This window comes from Scyliorhinus torazame, chromosome 5 (assembly GCF_047496885.1).
Source record: "Scyliorhinus torazame isolate Kashiwa2021f chromosome 5, sScyTor2.1, whole genome shotgun sequence".
Lineage (NCBI taxonomy): Eukaryota > Metazoa > Chordata > Chondrichthyes > Carcharhiniformes > Scyliorhinidae > Scyliorhinus > Scyliorhinus torazame.
In genome coordinates, this window is record NC_092711.1 from 284,854,771 (window position 1) to 284,872,299 (window position 17,529).

General features: G+C 43.5%; 1 protein-coding gene across 1 annotated transcript in view; it reads left to right on the plus strand.

Annotated features, from left to right (window-relative positions):
* Positions 1-2,191: 2,191 nt before the first annotated feature.
* The window catches only part of kdrl (kinase insert domain receptor like), a 283,571-nt gene continuing 268,233 nt past the window's right edge, over positions 2,192-17,529 (plus strand). The window contains exon 1 of the mRNA XM_072505640.1: positions 2,192-2,647. Within this exon, the coding sequence (XP_072361741.1) occupies positions 2,578-2,647 (70 nt within the window). The 5' untranslated portion in view covers positions 2,192-2,577. The remainder of the gene's footprint in view (positions 2,648-17,529) is intronic.

The following is a 17,529-nucleotide window of genomic DNA, read 5'->3' on the forward strand; positions in this document are numbered from 1 at the left end:
CAAAGATGAAAGGTTGGACTCTGGTGGCCTGGGACTATTAGAAAAAAAATCAAGACTTGGAAGTCTGGGGGAGATTTTGGTATGCTGAGATTGACCTGTGGAAGAAACTGAAGTACAGATTGCAAAGAAAGTAATTACACCAATTGGTTTTTTTTTTTTACAGGCCTACAAAACAAATTTTATTTGTACCCATATGTCAGCACTCCCATTTATGCTGCTGATGTTTGGTCGAATGAATTGACAGGTTCAGAAACATTCTACTTTCAATCTGTTGTGTGCTGGTTTGCTGTCCTTAGCCATGCTGCTGGTTACAGTACTGAAATTGTCTTCAGGGCGAGGGAAAGTATTAAGTTTTCTAACTTCACTTTTGTCATGTGAGAGTACCTTTAAGAAATGGATGTTTAAGCAATGTACCTTTAAGAAATGGAGCTGATCATATTACTGAAATGATGTCAGAGGGTGGGGGGAACTGAGCTCACTTCTGTTTTTTGAGTTTCAGTTTGAGAAGGCAGCTGGGTGTGTCTGTGTGTTTTGCTGAGAGCTGCAGGAAGAAACACAGAGCTGGTCTGTTGATTTTTGCAATCCAAAGACGATAAATATATTGAATGTAACCTAATGTGCTCCTATTTTTGAAGGTTTGAAGTCTTTTGCATGTTTAAAGGAACAGTTTGAAGGATTATTTAGTGTTGTAGTCTTTTGGAGTTATCTTTGAAGTAATGGGTGTTAAGATATTCAATGTTTGTTTTAAAAGGTTAACTTGAGTTCAGAGAATAAACATAGTTTTGTTTTAAAAACCACTTGTCCATTTCTGCTGTATCACACCTGGAGAGTACGCTGTGTGCTTCCCACACCACAATCTATTAAAAGTTTAGGGTCGGTCGAACTCCATGAAACACTTTGGGGTTCTGTAAACCCGGACCCAAAACACTTTAAAGAAGCGATCTAAGATAAAAAAAGAGGAAGGACAAATTAAACAAAAATGACATACAATGTATAAGGTAAACAGCCAATTGATAGAGACCTGAAAAAAGAAAAAAGAAAATAAATGGACAAATTTGAACAAAAATGATAATCTCAAAATGAAGAGAACAAGGGAGGAGTGAAATAAACAAAATTAAATCAATAGCGTAGATCCAAATTGAAGGAAAATTACAAAACAATTTATTAACAAAAGGCAGAATGGAGATAGTGAGCAATATGAAACACAAAAAAAACTAAGGAACCTTTATTTACCATTGGTTGGGTATTTCTGTAGCAACTACCCCAGTATGTTAATATATTCAACTTGGCACAAATACACTCTTACGTCTGGATCACAAGGTTGTGGAATTGAGCCCATACCAAGACTGGAGCTTCTAATCTAGGCTGATATTTTAGTTCAGTAGAGAAGGATTGTTGCATTCTTAAAACTGATATCTTTTAAATTAGACATTAAACATCTGCCTGCTCTAAGAACACCATAACCCCACTCAAAAGAAGAGTGGGGAGTTTTCCCAGTGTCAAGCCAACACTGTCAATCATTGCCACCTAAAAAAGATGATTAATAAACTATCCATTATATTAATGTTTGATGACTATTACTGACACAAAATAACCACGCAGTTGCTGATGTAATAATCATCACTGAAATTTAAGTAATTCGCTGCACCCAGTAATGAGTCCTTTGTATGGCTTAATACAGTGAAATACAGTAAAAGCATTCCTTTCTTTCTATCCCTTAAAAGTACCATGTGACAAAATAGTGCAGTGACATATATGTAAATTTCCTTTTTTAATGGAAAAACTGAAAAATCCGTATGATAAAAGCAGCAGTGCAAAAGGTGAAGGAAAATAAAGTGTAAGTGGAAATAAGATGTGCTAAAGTAAAGTGAGAAGAGAAATCAAAGATAAAAAGCACTGAAAAATAATAGCGTTACAGTAGGAAAATAAGTTTGTGTGCAATCATATTCAGCAACTTGGAGCTGCACTTGGGAAATTAAGGATGTGATTTGTTTTGGTTCTAAGAAAGTTGATGTAAGAAAGAAAAAAAAACACAAGGCAAATAACACAGAAGAGCTTGGGAGGTGTATTTGAACCCTTAGAGTATAAAATGAAAGCATCCAAATTTTGCTGCAGTGTATTTCATAATAGTAGCTCACATTGCTGCTGTTTGAGTTCTGACAGTAAATGGGCTCCCTCTGGCAGTAGCTGACGTAGCTGCTTTCCGCTGTTTTACACTATAAAGGATCTGGAGGCTGAAAAACAGCCCAGCACCACCACCTAAACTCAGCTCAGATTTCATTGAACTGTGCAGCCAGATAGGAAACAACCAAGCAACTTTGAACAATGTTCTTATCCCTCAGTGGAATTGGCTTTGTGGTGGAGTCATGATGAAGCATTTGGGAGTTTTAAGAGCTGTGGGAAATTGAAAGTTTCATAAAGTGAGAAACTCAAGACCTGACACAGAAAGAGACACAGCACCTGCCTCTTGGGATCTTTTTTAACGGCATAATCTGCATTGTACTGAAACTTCTGCAGGAATCTTATTGGAATTACACATTGAACAGATCCAGGATAGAAATATCCATTTCAGCTGGAATGAAAATGTTCCCTGGATTTTTCACTGCAGCAGTATTTTATATTCAATGGAGATTCATTTTGATGCACGGTAAGAAAATACAAAAAAAATGAAAGCTCTGATTATTAATCATATATTAGTGTGGAATTCATTACACTTGTTTGCTTACTTTTGTTGCAGAATAGCATGCTTGTAATGGTATGAAAACACTTCCTAGCCTGTCGCCTGAAGTGATGAATTTGTCAGACATAGTCACACTGGCGTTCTCTCAGTGACGAGGGTATTTGTGAAATAGCACAATTAAAGTCATAATACACATATTTGTTTAAATATTGGCTTGGTTTGAAGTTCCTGTGTGCTTTCTGCCTTTTTGTTAACTTTTAGCCCAGCTAAGTTATTTGTCCAAAAAGTTGGTTTCTGTTAACCCTTCACCCGCTAAACAAGCACCAATGTGGTTAACAAAGCAAATGTTTTGACTGATGTGCTCATGGTTTTTCATTCAGGATTTGATGACTTGACTCCCCATTCCCTCAGGTGTCTAAAACTTGTAACTTGCTGAACAAATGTTCCGAGTCTAGGAAGAATAATGTAACAGGTCCATGACATGAAGAATAGTAAATCTACACAATCTATTAAATTGCTTGATTATGCACAACTAGTGCTGAACTGAAGGAGCAAAGGGTAATGCGAGTCAAAACAGTGAGTCACACAAGAGCAACTTCCTTGTCTGTATTGATTTTCAATTAAGTATCAACAATAGGAGGTAAAGCTCATTCTTTTAAACCATTCAACTACACTCTGTTTATGTCAAAACCAGTTGTGTACAAGGAGCACTGATTGCAATTGAAAGAGTGATTCAAACCCCTAGCGTACATGCATGTTTCAGATTGTTAGATTTTCTGCAAACTCAGGAGACACAGATTGGGCTGTAAATAATAGGGGAATCTGATTATAGGCAATGTGTCAGAGCAGACGGCAAAGTTATTCAAGGATGGATATAATTAGTGTAAGGAGTGCATCAGCAATTAGGTAACTATGTCCAACGATACAAAAGGAAATTTGAAATAAAGGCAAAGTAAATCGATTGAGATTATGGTTTTGGTTTTAAAAATAATTTTCCCGAGACCCTATCAACTTGAGAAAGTATCCTCACATCCGTGTAGATCTATTTTTATCTGAGTTTTTTACTGATATTATTATCTTTCTTATACTATATTATCGATATTATGTTGTCATTATTATTTATAATAATGCTTGCATTTATATAATATCATGTTGAAATATCATAAAAGGTTATATACAATGGAGTTCTGGAGTTCAGTCGTTATTTTTATCCAGTTAAACATGTCATTCTGCACATACAACATGCCCCAAATAACGTAATACCAACATTTCATGTGAATTTGGTAATATTTGTTGGGGGAGAAATATCAACAAAGGTTTTGAAAACTCACTGCTTCCCTTAAATAGTGCAATCGACCTTCAACATCTCCCCGAATCACTTGCATAGGCAGGCATGTTCGTGGTTAGCTACCTCACCCAAAGATTATGGGAATAAAACAGGATCCCGTTTTGGCCACGTTTAGCCGGTGTTTCTTGGTGCCTGCAGCGCCATGAACGACCCCACTATCAAACGGTATTCTGTTTTTATTTTGGCCTTGGTGTGGAACGCCCTGCCGAGGTCCCATTTACCTCGCTACCTGCACTGACGAGAGATCGGGGTGCCATTTTTAAATGCCCCACAATCTCTCGAATCCCCTCGGATACCCCATTATAGCCTCCAGACCCCTCCCCGCCCCCCCCCCGCCCCAACACCCCAACATACCCATTAGGGGGTCCTCAAGCCCCCACTCACCCAACCCCATCAGGGCAGGGCACTCCCAAGCCCAATCCCTGGTGGTACCAACCTGGCACCTTAGCACTGCCAACCTGGCAGTGCCACCTGGGCACCTGCCAAGATGACACTGCCAAGGTGCCCAGTTGCCAAGATGCCCAGGTGCCAGCGGAGTACCAGTGTACCACATGCCCAGAGCCTGACCACCCGTGGGTCTCCGATGGCCTGGGAGACCCCCCAGGTGCTTTTACCCTGGTCCACGTTTGTATGGCCCAGTGCTAAATTGTGCTCTGGCGAGATCACCCAGGCACGGCTATTGTTCCTGGGCCTCAGGAGCATCGGGTGCTGACGTATTTAAGTAAGCCCATCGGCTCACTTAACTATATAAATCTGGATCTCACCCAACTAGGGTAAGATCTAAGTCGTGACGTTTGTGAGATCTCGTTAGATCAGATTTAACTACCTCGCCACATCGCCGGGTCTGGCACTACAAGGCTGTTCAATCGCGTCCTATATATTTGCTTCTAAAAAATTTGTTTATAAGTACTTTTAACTGCATTTTCATCTTAAACTTAAATCTATAAAAACCTATGAACCATTTGAATTTGAGTGAGTCTAAATTGAATATGTTAATACTACTTAACCAATGATAGTCATCATCAGGAGTTCCCAGTCTCAAACATCTGCTACCTCACCTTACTGAATATCTAAGACACAAATGATGGTTTGTTTTCTTGGGCTTGAAAAAGTTACATTGTGGACCAATAACATATGCATTTTTCTGAAATTCCTGTTCCTACTGCTTTCCTGTGAACACGTTAAACGAGCAACAACTCCACTAACATAATAGACAGTAGAATTTCAGACCACTGTTAAGTATTTGTATGCTATTATTCTACAACAATTATTTTGAAAGCTTCTATGAGGTACATAATTTGGCAAGAAAGGTTAACCTCTCTGCTCTGTAATGTAGTTCTAGAACAAACAACGCAAATAAAATCACTTTTATATCATGCCAGATGCCTTCTGATATAAATTAATATGAATTTTGTGGACCTACACCGGGATTTTATGTTGCATGCCCTCATGAATAACTCTGTCTTGAAGACAGGAAATGTAATTCATTCCCTCCACTCTTCCATTCCACCACTCTATCTCAACTGACTCTTGCAGTAGCAAGACACCTAAAGAAACTCATATTCAAAGGCAGTAACTTTAATATGCTTCATGAGTGTCGGCTCAAATTCTGTTCAGAGGAGCTGTCTGTCCTCAAATTGTGCCAGTGACCATTGATGAAACATTAACTAGCAAGTGATAAAATTCCTATCATGTAAGATACCATGTTAAACACCTGATGAACATTGTTGATATTGCGCAGTATGTAAATTCCTGAAGAAAGCATTTTTTAAAGACACTCATGTCAACATGCGACAATGGCATTGCTGAAAATACCTATCTTGAATCAGCTAAATTCCCCTTGTAAGGTTATTTCACATTATGGGAAAGTTTTCTCTTAATGCCTCCAGCATTTCTGACCAGAATTTTCCAATGCTTTGTAATTGCCCCCTGACCAGGTAGCACTCTAAAGAGTAGGAACAATTTTGTGCTTCCAACAAGGAGCCACATTGGAAGTGGGGATGGGTCTGAGAATTGGAGCTACATTATTATAACCCTAAGTATGGTTTGTGACTCCTTCGAGCCTAGCTCCTGTGTTGGAGCATGAAATGCTGACCTTTATCTAAACTATTATTCGAGAGATTTCATGTTAGTTCCCCTTGGTTGATAAAAAAAATAAACTTATAAATGTGTTCTCCTGGAATAGTTGAAAATATCTTTAGTTGCCTGATAACATTGTGGAAAATTCCCCATAGTTTGCAGTAAATAGCACTTGAGAGAAAATATTTCTCAGCTTTGTAATTACCTCAATGGCTTCAACTACATTTGGGGTGAGAAAAAGAAAGCCTGAAAAAAAGAAAAACATTGAACAAATTGATCATTTCCTCTCAGTATATAGTCACATTCTGTCCAATTGTTTTTTTTAGAACAAAAGCACTCTTGCTTATACATAATAATCTTTATTATTCTCAAAAGTAGGCTTACATTAACACTGTAGTGAAGTTACTGTGGAAATCCCCTAGTCTGCTGCCTGTTCGGGTACACAGAGTGAGAATTTTTAGAATGTTCAATTCACCTAACAAGCATGTCTTTCGGGACTGTGGGAGGAAACCGGAGCACGGAGGAAACCCATGCAGACATTGGGAGAACGAGCAGAGTCCGCACAGTTATCCAAGCGGGAATCGAACCTGGGACCCTAGCGCTGTGAAAATGCCCATATATACATTAACACCAGATGAGGAACAGGTTATACCCTCAGCCCCTTAGCTCAGTAGCTGTTAACACTTATTATTCAGGCTTTCATAGAATGAATAGCTATGTTGGCTATGCATCAGAGCTTTCTAGTGCCAATTGAACCACACCTTAATCTAAATAACAAGTGTCGAGGGAAATCAGATGGCATGCTTCCACCACATTGTGTTAATCAATATTATAACAATTATGCAACTACTTTCTGTTGTTCTTGGTGTTTTGCATTGTTTTGTTTTATGTATAAAATGTTAAAAACTGAACAAAAATATATATATTTAAAACTATGCAGCTACTCCTCAAGGCTTTTCATTCCCTGGCTGGTGCTCTGTATCGACAAAGCTGAAAGAACAAATCCTTTTATAAGAGCTTCCATCTCACTGAAGATGCTATAGGCTACCCCATATCCTACAACCTGCCTTGAAAACTCTGCTCACATTTTGACAGCTGCGAGAGATTGTACCACAGCAACTGAGACAATCCGCAGCATTCTAGAACAACAACTTTCCAAGTAAAACAACACCCAACATTTTTTTTAAATCATCCACTTTCAAAGGCAGAGGTGATAATTTTATAACATGAACAAGAGGAGGAAGGGAGGTAACCAGAACAATAACCCAAGAGATAAAAGGACAAAGAATGTTTAAATTACAAAGCAAAAATCCATCCATGAATAGTAACAATGAAAACTTGGAGGTGTATTAGGAAGGGATAGCAATCCTAAAGATATCTGCATGTTTTAACCTGCTTCCAGACCTTTTCCAATATCCAAAACATGCAGAGTGTTCATTAGTGCTGACGTTGGTAAGATATTTGAAGTATGCACCTGTGCCCTTCTGAGGTTACACAGAGACAGTAGCCTTTGAAAGAAAAACATTACCATTCCCCTTAAACAGTTCACTTACAATATAGATTCAACTTCTTCTTTCAGTTTGTTGTGTGGCCAACCACAAAATTAAACTCAGGCTGCCTATGTTTCCAGCCTTCAACTTTGGGAACTCTGTAAACAGTTTTAAAGTTGTCATAAAATGTGATGGCTCTCTTGTAAAACCAGTTTTTAAATGGCATTACTTGTGGTAAGAGAATGCACCAGACCACTTCCAGCACCTGGGACAAGAGAAGTGAGCCAAATAAATGAACTGTGTTGATAGCACTCAGCAACATTGTTGGAGTCTAACCACAGAAGGAGTTCCTAAGGTAGTGCTAACAGTATCTGATACTTCATAGGTCAAAGGGGGGGGGGGGGGCATCGTGTTCTGTTGATGGAATTAGGCTCTCAAATAGTCCCGACAGACTGATGGCCAAGATCATTAAAGTACAGCAGAACTGCACTAGTTTAAAGAAATTCCAAAATAAACATCCTCTGCATGACCCACCATAGTGCTGTGACAATGAATTCCAATAACCTAGCTTAAAAAGTGTAGCAAAAGCAAGCTGAAAGTTAAAGGTTAACAGAGGTATTGTTCTAGTTTCTGTAAAGACTTCTACCTTAACCTGGGCTATTTTGTTTGAAGTCTTCAGGACACACTTTTTGCAGTAGATGGCAGTTAATTGACACTGCTTGTGGAAATGTGTATTTAAAGGGCTCAGACATTGGGTGAGATCATCTCGAAAATTTGCAGAGGCTGATGACGAGCAGTGCGCCCACTGACGGCAAAGGCGGCTTTACCCGCCATATGGTATCGCACTTAGTGCCAAAAATATTCATCCACTGGTTCCACACCTTATTGCTGGTGGGGTGGGCAAATCAGAAGCTGCCCCGCCTTCACCTCAGCACTGCCATCACCAGGGCGCCACATTTAAAGGCCACCCCAGTGCACCGCCGCTACACTTATCATGCTGCCAGGAAATCTACCCTAAAGTTCTACGACGCCCCCCGGAGGGACCTGTGTAAGCCCAACATGACATAATGTACCTGCTCTCAGGGTGGAAATCTAGCAGCAAAGTCACAAACCCAGCATGGGAGACCGTGACAGCGGTGATCAGTGCCAGCGCCCTGCAGAAGAGGACAGCCACCCAGTGCCGCAAGAGAATGAACCATCTCTTCATTTCCACCAAGGTAAGTCTCTCTTCTCATCACTCACAACTCTCACACTCACAGCCAAATCACACTTCCACGAGGATCTCACTCAGGCGGAGGGATGCAAGAACTCAAGGCCATCACGGACTTCGAGGACAGAGCCAGCAAGCTGGCCGGGGAGGAGGTTGACCCCTCCTACTCTGAAAGTGAAGTCAGTGGTGATAGAACAAGTGATGATCCTGCACTATATCATCCTTCAGACATTAATGTTATGAGTCATGTCGCCTGTTTCTGTCATGGACTAATCATAGAATCATAGAATTTACAGTGCAGAAGGAGGCCATTCAGCCCATCTAGTCTGAACCGGCCCTTCGAAATAACACCCTACTCAAGCCCACGCCCCCACCCTATCCCCGTAACCCAGTAACCCCACTTAACCTTTTTGGATACTAGGGGCAATTTAGCATGGCCAATCCACTTAACCTCCACATCTTTGGACTGTGGGAGAAAACCGGAGCACCCGGAGGAAACCCACACAGACATGGGGAGAACGTGTAGACTCCACACAGACAGTGACCCAAGCCGGGATTCGAAGCTGGGACCCTGGAGCTGTGAAGCAACTGTGCTAACCACTGTGCTACCATGCTGACCTCTCCTTTCTTTCACAGGTACAGGACTTCACCGGCCAAATGCTCAACTTCAGCCTCAACAACAGCGTAGAGGAGGGATTCACAGAACTTGAAATAGAAGAACCATCACAGCCCTCAACCACACCCTCCACTAGCATCAAGACACACACCTCAGTGGGATCTAGAATAGAATAGAACAATACAGCGCAGTACAGGCCCTTCGGCCCACGATGTTGCACCGAAACAAAAGCCATCTAACCTACACTATACCATTATCATCCATATGTTTATCCAATAAGCTTTTAAATGCCCTCAATGTTGGCGAGTTCACTACTGTAGCAGGTAGGGCATTCCACGGCCTCACTACTCTTTGCGTAAAGAACCTACCTCTGACCTCTGTCCTATATCTATTACCCCTCAGTTTAAAGTTATGTCCCCTCGTGCCAGCCATTTCCATCCGCGGGAGAAGGCTCTCACTGTCCACCCTATCCAACCCCCTAATCATTTTGTATGCCTCTATTAAGTCTCCTCTTAACCTTCTTCTCTCCAACCAAAACAACCTCAAATCCATCAGCCTTTCCTCATAAGATTTTCCCTCCATACCAGGCAACATCCTGGTAAATCTCCTCTGCACCCGCTCCAAAGCCTCCACGTCCTTCCTATAATGCGGTGACCAGAACTGTACGCAATACTCCAAATGCGGCCGTACCAGAGTTCTGTACAGCTGCAACATGACCTCCTGACTCCGGAACTCAATTCCTCTACCAATAAAGGCCAACACTCCATAGGCCTTCTTCACAACCCTATCAACCTGGGTGGCAACTTTCAGGGATCTATGTACATGGACACCTAGATCCCTCTGCTCATCCACACTTTCAAGAACTTTTCCATTAGCCAAATATTCCACATTCCTGTTATTCCTTCCAAAGTGAATCACCTCACACTTCTCTACATTAAACTCCATTTGCCACCTCTCAGCCCAGCTCTGCAGCTTATCTATATCCCTCTGTAATCTGCTACTTCCTTCCACACTGTCGACAACACCACCGACTTTAGTATCGTCTGCAAATTTACTCACCCACCCTTCTGCGCCTTCCTCTAGGTCATTGATAAAAATGACAAACAGCAACGGCCCCAGAACAGATCCTTGTGGTACTCCACTTGTGACTGAACTCCATTCTGAACATTTCCCATCAACCACCACCCTCTGTCTTCTTTCAGCTAGCCAATTTCTGATCCACATCTCTAAATCACCCTCAATTCCCAGCCTCCGTATTTTCTGCAATAGTCTACCGTGGGGAACCTTATCAAACGCTTTGCTGAAATCCATATACACCACATCAACTGGTCTACCCTCGTCTACCTGTTCAGTTACCTTCTCAAAGAACTCGATAAGGTTTGTGAGGCATGACCTACCCTTCACAAAGCCATGCTGACTATCCCTGATCATATTATTCCTATCTAGATGATTATAAATCTTGTCTCTTATAATCCCCTCCAAGACTTTACCCACTACAGACGTGAGGCTCACCGGTCTATAGTTGCTGGGGTTGTCTCTGCTCCCCTTTTTGAACAAAGGGACCACATTTGCTATCCTCCAGTCCTCTGGCACTATTCCTGTAGCCAATGATGACATAAAAATCAAAGCCAATGGTCCAGCAATCTCTTCCCTGGCCTCCCAGAGAATCCTAGGATAAATCCCATCAGGTCCCGGGGACTTATCTATTTTCAGCCTGTCCAGAATTGCCAACACCTCTTCCCTACGTACCTCAATGCCATCTAATCTATTTACCTGGAGCTCAGCATTCTCCTCCACAACATTATCTTTTTCCTGAGTGAATACTGACAAAAAATATTCATTTAGTATCTCGCCTATCTCTTCAGACTCTACACACAACTTCCCATCCCTGTCCTTGACTGGTCCTACTCTTTCCCTAGTCATTCGCTTATTCCTGACATACCTATAAAAAGCTTTTGGGTTTTCCTTGATCCTTCCTGCCAAATACTTCTCATGTCCCCTCCTTGCTCGTCTTAGCTCTCTCTTTAGATCCTGCCTCGCTACCTTGTAACTATCCATCGCCCCAACTGAAACTTCACACCTCATCTTCACATAGGCCTCCTTCTTCCTCTTAACAAGAGATTCCACTTCTTTGGTAAACCACGGTTCCCTCGCTCGGCACCTTCCTCCCTGCCTGACCGGTACATACTTATCAAGAACACGCAGTAGCTGATCCTTGAACAAGCTCCACTTATCCAGTGTGTCCAACACTTGCAGCCTACTCCTCCACCTTATCCCCCCCAAGTCACGTCTAATGGCATCGTAATTTCCCTTCCCCCAGCTATAACTCTTGCCTTGCGGTGTATACTTATCCCTTTCCATCCTTAACGTAAACGTCGCCGAATTGTGGTCACTGTCCCCAAAGTGCTCACCTACCTCCAAATCCAACACCTGGCCTGGTTCATTACCCAAAACCAAATCCAATGTGGCCTCGCCTCTTGTTGGCCTGTCAACAAACTGTGTCAGGAAACCCTCCTGCACACACTGTACAAAAAACGACCCATCTAATGTACTCGAACTATGTCTTTTCCAGTCAATATTTGGAAAGTTAAAGTCTCCCATAATAACTACCCTGTTACTTTCGCTCTTCTCCAGGATCATCCTCGCCATCCTTTCCTCTACATCCCTAGAACTATTTGGAGGCCTATAGAAGACTCCCAACAGTGTGACCTCTCCTTTCATGTTTCTAACCTCAGCCCATACTACCTCGGAAGATGAGTCCCCATCTAGCATCCTCTCCGCCACCGTAATACTGCTCTTGACTAGCAGCGCCACACCTCCCCCTCTTTTGCCTCCTTCTCTGAGCTTACTAAAACACCTAAACCCCGGAACCTGCAACATCCAGGTTCTGGAGCAGCCTCAGGGTCACAATCTGGAGAGCACAGCACACTTTCAGATCCACAGCAGGCAGAGGCAGGGATATCCCAGCGTGCTGGCATTTGGGAGATTTCTGGAGACCAGGAATCTGCTGAGTCCCAGTCAGATGCCGAGCCTCTGGACTTGGGTATGCCTCAGTTGCTGGAGCTACAAAGGGAAACTCGGGAAAATCAGGAAGGGGTGACTAGTACAGAGGGGGGCAGGGCTTTTTGAGCTCATTCCAGCTGCGTTTCTGTCCTAAGGAGGAAGCCACAGATCCTTGGGAGGAGGATCAGTAGATCCACACCCTGGGGCCATCCATCCAGGTGACTTTGGGAGTGTCTTGCCTATCCATATTTCCTCTTGCTGTGACTGCTTCAGCTCCAGTTCCATCAGCCAAGGAAGGTGGCATCGCCACACAGCAAGACTGCAAAAGCAGGCTGGGGTCCTCCAGGTCTCCGTAATCGAGAGGACGCCCGGCAAGGTAGGCACAGGCAGGGCCTGACAGACAGCAGGCTGCCTACACCTCCTCTGTGGATGTTAGGGATGCACCAAAACATAGTGGCAGAGTTAAGAAGGTTAAGGAGCTGTAGTTGCACTGCTTGGGTATGGATGTTACACACTTGTACATACTGTTTACCTCTGTAAATAAACTCTCACTAGTTGCAACCTTTCTATGGTTCCTTCTTCTGATGCGTAGTGTTTCTGTAGTCACAACCTGAAAATGTGATTGCTGTACAAGAAAAGGAAAGGTGACTCAGTCCAGAGCTTCCTCCATGTATTTTGTGCAAGTTTGTCAGCACATTGGTGACCTCCTTTCACAGTGACTGGACACACCAGTCATGCCTGTATCTCATAGTGAATAAGGATGTCTCCCACAATGGACAGGGCTAGCATCACTTATTGCAGTCATTGCCTGTGTCTGCTCTCTCTACCTTTGAGCTGTGGCTGGCCCCCCATCCCATATGCCTCAGCCTCCGGTGACACCGAACCTCAAGGGTACAGTTCATGAAGCGTGATGTAAGTTCAGGAGCAGTGATCCCCACTGTGTTGGCATTATATGACCATAGTCATTTGGAGCAAGTGAACTGCCATCAGCGAGACAGGAGTCAGGTATTTACAGCAGCTGTGGAGATCAATGGAGTTCCTCCACTGCAAGTCAGCACGATCCTCATAAACGTAAGGACTATGGACAACCATTGTGTCCCCATGACAGGAGCCTTATCACAGAGGGTGTGCACTGCATCAGTCAGACAGGACAGCAGCAATGCTCACAGAGACCATGTCAGATAATGAGATGTCCTCACTGGATGTTTTCATCACCCTCCATGAATCCACTGGCAAAGAGCAGCTCCTGAGTTCATTTGCCTTATCTGGACATTGCCTTTGCCTCATAGCCAGCATCCTCTCCCTCAAGGACCTCCTCAACCTCAAGCTTTACGTCATCCTCTTCATCAGAGGAAACGTGCCACTCCACCATCTCTTCCTCAGGCAGTTCTCCCCCGTTGCAGCACCAGGTTGAGCAGGGAGCGGCAAGTGACCACGATGCGTGACACCCTCTGCGGATTGTGTTGCAGCACTCCACCAGACTGGTCCAAGTAGCAAAACCTCATCTTCAGCACCACTATGGTGTGATCCACCGAAGTGCGAGGTGTAGCATGAGCTTCATTATATTGTGTCTCAGCTGTACTGCGGCCTCCGAGTCAGGTCACCCCCAAGTCAAAGGCTGGTCATCCCCCAGTCTGAGCCGGTGCCCCAAAGTCAAGCTAGGTGACTCCTTCTGGTCACTGAAGGAGGAGAGGGGGAAACGATCATGGCGAGCTTTCACGCCAACGTAAAACGCGACTTTGACCAGCTCGTGATATTTTCCGCTCCTGTCGCCGAACCTGCCCAACACGAACAGGAGCGGAAAATCCCGACCGTTAATTCATTCCTGGTGACTTCTGTGATGTTTGCTTAGTAAGAGCAATTGGATAAACTGATTATTTGTCTGCCGTTGAGGTGTTGGAATTAAGAAGCATCTCCTTGGTTTTGTACTTTTTTCAAAAGGTTATCTATATACACATGTTTTCTGTAGTGTACAGTTTGATTGCACAGTGGTCAAGGAAGAGTAAACTTGGACTTTGAATTTTGTTAGCAAGACTGTGCATTTAGAGGGAGCAATGTATGTTGATGTATGACTTCTTTTCCTTAGCTTAGAGAAATCAATAACCAGGGAACACAGATTTAAAATAATTGGCAGAAGGACTGGGAAAGTTAATGAGAAATGTTTTCATGCAGAGGATGCATGGTGGGGGCGGGGGGAATCTAGAGCTCATTGCATGAAAGGGTGTGTTATGGGCCAGGGCTTAGAGAACCCCAAAGTGTCTCATGGAGTTCACCTGACCCACAACTTTTAATAGATTGTGGTATGGGGAGCAGACGGCTCACTCTACAGGTGTGGTACAGCAGAAATGGAAAAGTATTTTTTAAAGCAAAACAATGTTTATTCTATGAACTCAAGTTAACCTTTTTAAAACATCTTAGCAACCATTAATTCAAATACAACCCCCAAAGAATACAACACTAAGTAATCCTTTAAGCTTTCCATTTAACATCCATAAGACTTAAAACACCTTTTACCAGAAGCACATCAGGTTAAAGTCACTACTGTTATTAGTTTTAAATCACCAGGATTGATTTACAGTCTTTAGATTACAGGGAGAGACTCTAATACCCCTTCTGGCTGTGACTGCAGCTATCCAGCTCTGAAAATGAAACTAAAACACACCCTCCAGCAAACAGCCTAAAACAAAAGTAAAAAGCTGACAGACAGCCCAACTCCATCCACTGTCTGATATCACTGAGTAATAAACACCCATTTCTTAAAGGTACTCTCACTACAGATATTTATATATACACACCCATTTACAAACACCCATTTCTTAAAGGTACTCCCACTACAGATATTTATATATACACACCCATTTCTTAAAGGTACTCTCACATTGACAGGTGGTAGAGGCAGAAACCCTCATCATAATTATGAAACACTTTGTATGTACTTAGAGTGCTGTAACTAACAAAGCTATGGATCAAGAGCTGGGGCGAAATTCTCCGGTATCGGCGCGATGTCCGCCGACCGGCGCCAAAAACGGCGCAAATCAGTCGGGCATCGCGCCACCGCAAAGGTGCGGAATCCTCCGCATCTTGGGGGGCCGAGCCCTAATGTTGAGGGGCTAGACCCGCGCTGGACTGATTTCCGCCCCGCCAGCTGGCGGAAGTGCCCCGCCAGCTGGCGCGGAAATGACATTGCCGGGCGGTGCATGCGCGGGAGCGTTAGCAGCCGCTCACGGCACCCCGCGCATGCGCAGTGGAGGGAGTCTCTTCCGCCTCCGCCATGGTGGAGACCGTGGCGAAGGCGGAAGGAAAAGAGTGCTCCCACGGCACAGGCCCGCCCGCAGATCGGTGGGCCCCGATCGCCGGCCATGCCGCCGTGGGGGCACCACCCGGGGCCAGATCAACCCGCGCCCCCCCAGGACCCCGGAGCCTGACCGCGCCGCCTTGTCCCGCCGGTAAGAGAGGTGGTTTAATCCACGCCGGCGGGACAGGCATCCTGGCAGCGGGTCCGGGCCGGAGAATCGTGGGGGGGGGGGGCGCCAACCGGCGCGGCGCAATTCCCGCCCCCGCTGAATATCCGGTGTTGGAGAATTCGGCAACCGGTGGGGGCGGGATTCACGCCAACCCCCGGGGATTCGCCGACCCAGCGGGGGTCGGAGAATCTCGCCCCTGGAAAGTGGAATTAGGCTGAATAACTGTGCTCCATCCTGTACAGACATAGTTGGTCAAATGACCACCTTCTGTGTCATAAATTACGATAGTTCGATGTTTAAGGCCAAAGAAATTTTATTCTTGGTTCTTGGATCTCAACTCAAGGAATGATTGTTGGTGTTGGATAGCAAGGTATTGAGGGGTGTATGGTGGAGGGAATGAAAAATAGCTATAAGGCTAAACATCCCTCATTTCAATTGTCATATGGTACATTGACATTTTAGCTACACATTCAGGACAGAGGGCAGCAAACTCAATGAATATTTGACATGGAGCTGTAAGAGAAATTAGTATTAAAAGAAGATGAGCATATGTCTAATGTATTAGATTTTTGATCATGATTTTCATCGTCTAATCTCAATCTACACCTACACAATTTATCTAATTTGCCATTAAATCCAAATCATATAACGTGTACGGTACCTTTCACATCTTGTGAAAACTGCATTGGGTTTGTTTGTCTAAAAAAGCTGAAAATCAAAATCAGTAAATGAGGATTGGAATTTAGGTGCAGTAGTGAGTAACTTTTGGCACCGATGGAATTGTATCCAAGTTTGTGGCTGCAAGAGGATTGGAAAAAAGAAGTCAAAGTAGGGAGGAAACTAGAGATTCGGTCCCAGGTTCAGTGGTATGGACCTTTAGATTGCCTGTTTCCTATAGGAGACCACCCTAAATGTCCAAATTAAAGTTGCATGACATATATAAGATTTCCATTGCAATTGTGAGAATGTTCCTCCAGGCCCCATAAATCTATTCTCTCCTTTGGGAGACATATTGAGGTGCCTTTGGAAGACATCGAGAACCTAGGGGATATGTAAAAGTAGACCTTTAAATGTGTATAAAGTGGATAAACTCATGTAATTGACGAGGAGCTGTCAATACATTGAAACCTCCTGCCCTCGCATATTTGTAAAACATGACTGCTGTGCTGAAAAAAAATCAATGCTTGCTATTTCACTCTGTCTGTTGAGCAAAGCCTTAGGGTTATCATTATAGGATAGTGCCGCATGACTGATTCTGAAACTATTAGTATCACAGTGGGGTACCTGTCAGTTCATTGTTTGACTGACAGCTCTAAGTGCCTATGAATACAAATATTTGTTTTTTTAAATTTCTTCATGGGACATGGGCATCACAGACTGTGCCAGCATTTATTACCATTCCCTAATTGCCCTTTAAGCGCAATTAAGAATCAACCATATTGCTCTGGGTCTGGAGTCACATATAGACTAGACCAGGTAAGGACGGCAGATTTCCTTCCCTAGTGGACGTGAGTGACAATTGGCAATGGTGTCACGGTCATCGCTAGACTTTTAATTCCAGATTTGTTTCTAAAAATTGAATTCATAATTTCACCATCTGCAGTGATGGCATTTGAACCTCGGACCCAGAACAGTACTC